The following is an 8,598-nucleotide window of genomic DNA, read 5'->3' on the forward strand; positions in this document are numbered from 1 at the left end:
ATCCTTTGAGCTAGGAAGCTGAAATTTCGGCACAATAGTGAGCAAGTACTTTGTCAAAAACGGTATTTTTTGTTTTTTGATTAGTCAATTAATGTTTTTATTTGCCGTATTGTTATTTATTTGCCGGTTTTAGATCTGTGCTGCTCTGTAGGATATTTAATTATTTGGCATGGGGGCGGTGTACTTTGAAAATATCTGTACTTTTCTGTTTATTTTCAGGTTAGGCATATGTTACTACAGGCATCATGAATAGGCGAGGCTGTGTGAATCACCTTGATGACCTTTGTTATATCTGTGGGAAATACACCACATAACGAGTGCTAGAACCTTACCAAGAGGGTGAAAGCTGCTTACAAGTATTATTTTGAATGTAACGTTGGAGACCAAGACGAGAGCTGGTAGGCACCTCATGTTTCCCGCACCGTGTGACCCGGGGCTTACGCAGTGGTTGAGTGGCTAAAGGAAGGGAATGCGTTTGCTGTGCCACTGATGTGGCGTGAGCCAACGAATCATCACTTTGACTGCTACTTTTGTATGACAAATTTTGCTGGTTTCTCAACGAAAAAAAAGTCAAAAATTGTATACCCAGATTGTAAGTCTGCTCTGAAGCTGGTCCCCCATGACTTGGATTCTCCTGTGCCAGTTCCAGCAGAAGCTGCTGCAGATGAAAGTGATGACATCTCTGACGATGCTATGGGTGATATGGATGAACTGTACGAACCTGAGTCTGAAGAAAAGAAGCCACACTTGCTAAATCAAGAAGACGTAAACGATCTGGTGAGAGATCTGTCATTGTCAAAGGAGAAGGCTGAAGTGTTGGGCTCCAGAGTACTGCAATGGAATCTCCTAGACCTTGAGGAAGGAATCAAAATTTCCCACTTCCGTGATTGCAACACAAACTGCCTTTTTTAAGATAGAAAATTATGTTTGTTTCTGTGCTGATGTTAATGGCCTAATGCATGAGCTAGGACACAAACATGTGCCTGATGAATGGAGACTCTTCATAGACTCCAGCAAAGTGAGCCTCAAATGTGCTTTGTTGCACAATGGTAGCAAAAAACCTTCTGTTCCTGCAGCTCATGTTGTCGACATGAAGGAGACGTACTCGTCCATGGAAACCCTTCTAAAAGTGATTAATTACTCAGATCATAAGTGGAACATTTGCGGTGATCTAAAAGTGATTTCTGTCCTAAGACTGCAGCTGGGGTACACAAAATACGTGTGCTTATTGTGCCTATGGAACAGCTGCGATGACAGTATTATATTGTAAAAGACTGTCCTGAAATGCATGAATACTTGGTTGGCAGGTACAATGTGCATCATAAGCCATTGGTAGACCCACAAAAAGTCTACCCTCCACCGCTTCACATCAAACTTGGCCTTATGAAAAACTTTGTGAAGGCATTGGATCACGATGGCAATGGCTTCCAATATCTCGGAGAGAAGTTTGATGCAGAGAAAACTGATGTTGAACTCAAAGCAGGCATTTTAGTTGGGCCCCAGATCCGAGAACTGATGTGTGATCCCGAGTTTAAAAATAAACAACCCACTTGAGTTTGCAGCATGGGAAGCATTTGTGTTGGTTGTGCAGAACTTTCTTGGGAACCATAGAACTGAACAGTATGCTGAATTCGTGCTAAACATGCTAAAGGCCTATCAGCGAATGGGCTGAAGGATGTCCTAAAATGCACTTCTTACATTCTCATCTTGATTTCTTCCCACCTAATCTGGGTGAGGTAAGCGATGAGCATGGCGAAAGGTTCCTCCAAGCATTTCGGTCATGGAAACTAGGTGTTAAGGCCGGTTCAACCCAAACATGATGGGTCATTACTGCTGGTTCCTACAATGGGAGACCAATTCCACACACAAGCGCAAGAGCAAGTGTTTCACACACTTCTGAACAGTTTCTACGCTGACTATATTTTAAGGAAGAGTGTAAACTTGGAGTTGTTTGTGAATCACTCACAATGGGGCAGATTTCCCGATCAAGTTTTCACCCTTCCTAAGATTACCATGTTTTATTAACTTCTTTTTCTGCAACTCGTTCATGTTCTTGGTTTGTATACTACACATTATACACGGAGATCAATCATTGCTGTCTAAATATGGCGGGAAAGTAATTACAAAGCACTGCTATTTGCACTGCTATTTACTACTATTAGCACTGCTATTAAGCACTGCTATTTACAAGCACTGCAAAGCACTGCTATTTGATGTACAATGTGGCGATCTGCAATAATAAATATAGTATCTAATATAGCACGCCGGGTGTCATTAATACATATACATATTTTGAAAACCTGACGTGCTGGCTAAATTCTGACTACATATTTGAAATCAGCGGCCCTGATTTAGCCAAGAACACTTGCCCTTTCCCTTAGTAGCAGACGGATTTTTTTTTTGTTGCCCAGTGCCATCAGAGGATTCTTGATGATGTCATCGGTCATGTGGTTCGGCCGCCATATTTGTTTTAACACAAAGCTTTAAAAACCACTAAAAACACGTCCTGGTGAGGGTCTGCAATCTCTGATTACTCTTTTTTGTTTTAACTGTCACACTTTAAATATTTCAGAATTAAGAACCACCTTCAGTTCTTTACATTAAAATCAATAGAATCAAATGAAAATAACTGTGTCTTTGGATCTTTAAGGGTGGCAGAAAATGACTTGTTCATTTTTTGGTTTTAACCAGTCAACATGTTTTCCTGCCGATGAAGTTTTATAGCTGGAAACGTCGCTGTCCAAGACCGGTGTTGATGAAAACAGTTGCGAATCCATGTTCCCATTGCACACTGTCCCTTTTAGGTTTTGGTCTGCAGTGTTTCCACGTGGAGAGCTCTTCCTGTTAAACTACTGTGCCATTGTTTTTCTTCCTGAATGTATCAAACGTTCTTAATTCAAGATGTTTACTTTCACTGTCCTTGTATTCATGAAATGTTTGCACTTTTTGTTTTTCACTTGTGTTTGTATTTTGTAATGTTGTTAAAAACACACAGAAAAAACAACTTATCCAGCATGCATTTACCATTCTTCCCGTCTTCTCTGCCTTTGTTTTGTTTGTATGAATGCATCACTCTGCAAACCTTTCCATTTTTGCTTATCTGTTCCGTGTAATTTTCACATTTTTGTCAACATTTTCACACATTTTCTTTATTTTGTGCTCTTTCCTTTTTCCTTCAGGAATGCAAGAGTGAAAAGAGGGTGAAATTTCGACTGAAAAAGAACCAAACCAATGGTAATATCCTAATTGTCCTTGCACTTTTAATTGCTTCAAAGTTCTCATGATTTTGATCAACTTTAAATGTATTTTGGATTGATGAAGGGGGTGTGTAGGCCCTGGCCCTTACCCCTGCTTTTTATAGCTAGCATTTTCATGTGCATCTCTTTTTGCCCTTTAAACAAGAAGAGTTGCCCAAATTGTGTAATGGCATCACATGAAGGTCATAACAGGTCACTGGCATATTGTGCCCTTTATGAAGGTCACCCGTCGGCTAGCTTTGTTTTTGTTGGCATCTGATTGTGAGATGGAGACGAGCTCAGTTTACTGAATAATCTGAATCCTTATTGCTGCCTTCAGCTGGATTTGAACCTCCAGAAATTTTCCATCAAGTGTCCTTGCCACCATGTCACTAAATGAGGAGCTGTTTTGTTTGTTTGCCTTTGAATTTTTAATTCAAAGGGGATTTTGAGATTTTTGAGGAGAGTTTGAATTTAAATTGGAGAATTGTATTATACATTAAGGCATTAACAATACAATTTTATTGGCAAAGGAGCAACTGCCTGATACATTTATCAAATCTTGAAGCTGATATTTTTTATTTTTTATTTTTTTTGTATACATAATCGAGGCTCGTGAAAGAGCTAACATTTATCACACAAACAAATCAAACAGACAAACAAACAAAGTATATAAAAAGGAGAGTGGTAGACAAGATGGGGAAAGAAGGGGAAGCACATAAACACAACATTTGAGAGCAGGGACATCAGGAATGTGAGGGAGGGAGGGGGCTTGGGGGGAGGCGGCGTGGGAAGGGGGGGGGGCGGAGGTGGGAGAAGTATAAACACAAGGACACCAAGGACTTCCAGGAAAAAAGTTGGTATTTCAAAAAAGTGGATTTGGGGTGAAATTAGCGGGGGTAGAAAAGATCAAGGTTTTGGATGGGGGAAGATGAGAGATGGTGGTGAACAGCTGTTTTAAAGACCTGGAGGGAGGAGTGGGATTGAAGAGAGTGAGGGAGTTTGTTCCAGAGGCGAGAGAAAAGAGGAATGAAGGAGTGAAGGTGAGCAGAGAGTCTTATTTTGGCAGTTTAACCATAAGAGGGTTGCAGGCAGATCTTGTGCGACCTGTAGGAATATTTGTGGGACAGAGTCCAGAGAGAGCTGGAGGAGCAATGCCAGAGAGGAGTCGGGAGAAGACAGAAAGACCACCAACCTGCCTGCGGTGAGTAAGTGAAAGGCCCTCGGAGGTAGCTTCCTCACGGGAGATTCCAATGATTCTGAACGCTTTGGTTTCAACAGCGTGAAGACGAGCTAGGTGTGAGGCAGGAGCACCAGCCCAAAGGGGAGAGCAGTATTCCATTGAGCTGCAGATGAAAGCCTTGTATGTGGTGAGGAGTTGTGCCAAGTTGTGCCTTGTGCCAAGGAAGGACTTCGCACGACGGAGGATGCCCAGTCGGCGACTGGCTTTGGAGGCCAGATTTGAAATGTGGTTTTCCCAGGAAAGATCATGGCAGATAGTGAGACCCAAAAGCTTGAGTGACAGAACTTCTTGGAGAGGATTATTCAGAAAGTGGATGGGAGGGTTGTCCAGTCAGTCTTTTCGGAGAGACATCGTAAGAGTGTGAGATTTGTCAGGATTGAAAGACATGTTCCACTTGTTTGCCCAGTCAGTGATTTTGTCCAGGTCTGCAGAGAGTGAGGAGGCTGCAGACTGCCGATCTGAGGGATGAGGAATGGAGCGGCAGAGAGTGGAGTCATCAGCAAAGAGATAGAGAGGATTTTCAAGACAGTCGTAGAGATCATTGATGAAGACCAGAAAAAGCACAGGGCCCAGAACACTGCTTTGGGGAACTCCAGCCTGAACCGGAAGAGGAGATGAGAGAAACCCATTCAGGGCCACACGTTGACTACGACTAGAGAGGAAGTCCGCCAGCCATGCGTGGAAATTTCCATGGATACCAAAGGAGGAGAGTTTGGTGAGCAGAGCGGGGTGCCAGACCGTATCGAAGGCACGTGATATGTCGAGGGAGACGGCTCTAATTTCCTGTTTGGCATTGAGGACCTCCATCCATTGTTTAGACAGCAGAAGCAGCATGTCCAGAGTAGAGTGACCTGGTCTGAAACCAAATTGATGATCAGAGATCAAGCCATTGGAGAAGAGGAAAGATTTCATATCCGAAGCAATGATGGATTCCATGACTTTGCTGATAATTGGGAGAAGGCTGATTGGTCTGTAGTTGCTAGGATCTGTTTTTGCACCTTTTATCTGTAAAGCGGTGATGTTGGCTGATTTCCAAGCAGATGGCAGATGACCTTGAGCAAAAGAGAGGGTGAAGAGAACAGAGAGAGGGAGTGAAAGAGCGGAAGAACAGGATTTTAGGACCCGTGGGCTGATGCCGTCAGGTCCAGTTGCAGAATCAGAGTCGAGGGTTGACAGAAACTTTTCCACCTTGTCAGGAGGAAAGGACACAGAGTCCAGGAGCAGCTGGGTACGGTGGGTACAGAGAGGGATGGGTACAGAGGGTACAGAGAATTATGTACAATGTACCATTGTACAATGTACATATATGTTCAATGTTCATTCATATAGTCAAATTAAGATTAAAAACAAAATAGTAGATCAAACATTCATGTATTAATTTGACAATAAATCATTTATAGGAAAAAATTAATCATCCATCAGAGAATATAAAATATCTATCAGAGACGATTAAACAAATCTATCAGAACAATTAAAACAAAGTAAACATCAGAATACACATAATTTGAATGATTTTACTTCACATTGTTTTCAGAAACTTGTGTTTCAAAACATTGCCTCCTTCTTTGACAAGATGGCTTTGGTTGACACTGGAAAGTTTTCACGATGAAGTTTCGAACCTCTCAACACAAATTGCTTCTGCTCTTCATTCTTGATCAGAGTGTCAGAAAGTTTGGATGAGAGCAACACCTCGCTCAGCACAGTCATTGATAACCTTCATGCTGTGTATCTTCTTCTCAAGCTCTTGGTATGAGTTGTCTGTGTTCCAGAGGTGTGGCTCCTTTTCCAGAAAACTCAGTGATACTTCTTTGTCAGACTCTGAGATGACAACACTAAATAATTCAAGAGATCGACTTGTGATATCGGTGTCCACTGAGTCAGAAAGCCCTGAAGGCTTTAGCATCTATCCTATGAAGATTGTTTGGCTTTGGAGCCCGCTTGAAGTTCTTCACCATCATCGCCTTTGTCTCATCATCCACCCGGCTATCAAAAAGAGCTGAATGCAGCAAGGTGTTCTGACAAATACCAGAGGTGTCCAGTGAATGCTTTGACAGCAGTTTCACGGACAACCATATCTGGGTAAGAATCAAGGGTTGAAAGAAGAACCAAATCATTGAGAGGTGCCTTTGTGGGTATGGTGCCTCATGCCAGAATCTTGCATACACAAGTGCAACAAAAAGAGCAATCTGTGTGATTCCCTTCAATTTATGTGATGTTAGCTTTATTTGGTCTTTGAAGAGAACCATCTTGAGAGCATATACGGCTTTCATCATCCGGCGGGCATTGTGCATAGCTCCTGGGGCACGGAATTTCACCTCTCTGGCCTCACATCCACCCAGAAATGTATGGCATAGTCTCAGAAGTTCTTCATAGTCATCACGTGGGTGTTGTTCTTCGAGTGCAGCTGCATAAAAATGTATCATATTCTGACGTTCAACAAGGTTATCGGAAAATATTTTATCTTCTCCTACTTGGAACCTCTTCTTGTCAATTCAAGGCCACTGTTTCTGAAACCTCTTGAACAGTCTGATCTCAGATCCGCTCATGGGTCCTATGACTTTAGTTGTAACATCAGAGAGCATTACTTCAAACACATGATGACAACATGCAATCCAGACAAGCTTAGCATCCAAAGCTGCTTCAATGAGGGTACATGCTCCGTTTCTCAGCCCTGTGTTGGATGCAGTGGTGTCAAACACTATGCCTTTCACCAACTGTTTGACATTTCACTCCTCAAGAAGTTGTATGTATGCATTTGCTTGTGCTACACCAGTGCCTTGGGGAATTTTTGGGACTCCAAGCAACTTCTCGGTATTCATACCAGTTACAAGTATCGCTACCCGATCAACAGATTCTTTGTGATTGCCAGTATAATCAGGGAGCACTTTCCCATCCCAGTGTAGTAGGAGTGGGCTATTACATGAGAAATTTGCCTTTTCTTCAGTGGCCATTATTTCCCTTCCATGAATTCGAGCATGAGGAATTCCACTGCGTGACAGAGAAATGTCTTCAATGGTATGACCAAGAGATTGTGCAAAAGCACTGTCCACAAACACAGCATGCCGATCTGAGAGATTTACTCTGTCCAGAGTTGCCACTATTGCTGGAGTGATCACCTTGATGGGAGCCTTTTTCGCCTGTTTGGCAGAAGATGGACTTTGGAGTTTGAATTCATTGTGCCCTGAATCGGAGCTTTCAATCTCAGACTCATCATCATCATCAACCACAGCCGATGTTGATGGAACAGATTGCATTGCTGTTCGAGTTTCAGCAGCATGTTTCTTCTTTCTTTTATCTTCATTCTCAAGCCTGATACGCTTTCTGTTCTCCTTCACTGCCAGAGTGTTGTCCACAGATCCCATACGTGAACTTGAGGGATCCTCACGCTGCATGATAAGGAATGCTTTGTCTTCTTCATTTGTCATTTTCTCAAGCGTATCATTTGGTGAGATATCGAAGAGGGATTGAAGATCATCTTTGAACATCTGCTCCTTCACTCTATAATTTTCGAATGTCTTGGTTCTATTTTTCTTTACCAGTTTGTAGGCATCATAAAACTTCAAAAGTTGGCGCTCACAGGAATCTATTCTCTGCACTGGAATTTGTGCATTCTCCCAGTATGCACACACAGCTTGTACACTAAGTTTGGCACTTTCATGAACTGTATGTTGTTCTTGTATGTGATGGTACACCATTTTCTGCAATGTGTGTCCTTTAGTTGGTAGTCCCCCACATATTATTTCCTTTTCAGACTTTCCCAGCAACCAAACTGTGGAAGAGCTGCGAGTTTCTGCCATCTAAAAAACCCAGGATAAATTAAAAATGTTATTTTTTGAGCAACCTCTAAATAAGTTCCAATTGACCTCATATTTGGTTCATATGATCTTTATAAATATAGGAACAAGGGCAGCCTTGTGGAGCATGGATTTTTAATATTATTAAATATTACATATATCTGTGGACCACCCTAATATATATATATATATATATATATATATATATATATATATATATATATATATATATATATATATATATATATATATATATATATATATGTATATATATGTATATATATATATGTATATATATGTATATATATATATGTATATATATGTA

The 8,598-nt window shown here is 41.4% G+C and overlaps 1 protein-coding gene across 3 annotated transcripts in view; it reads left to right on the forward strand.

The window, feature by feature from the left end:
• The window catches only part of LOC137431626 (uncharacterized), an 86,473-nt gene that overhangs the window by 57,451 nt on the left and 20,424 nt on the right, over window positions 1–8,598 (forward strand). For 2 of the 3 annotated variants that reach the window (XM_068123154.2, XM_078782068.1), the window contains one exon: window positions 3,180–3,234. In XM_068123154.2, coding sequence (XP_067979255.2) covers window positions 3,180–3,234 — 55 coding nt within the window. Of the gene's footprint in view, window positions 1–643; window positions 778–3,179; window positions 3,235–8,598 lie in introns of all 3 variants that reach the window. The other variant, XR_013624123.1, reaches the window with a different exon arrangement.

Source organism: Myxine glutinosa, chromosome 7 (genome assembly GCF_964187855.1).
Source record: "Myxine glutinosa chromosome 7, kmMyxGlut1.1, whole genome shotgun sequence".
Classification (NCBI taxonomy): domain Eukaryota; kingdom Metazoa; phylum Chordata; class Myxini; order Myxiniformes; family Myxinidae; genus Myxine; species Myxine glutinosa.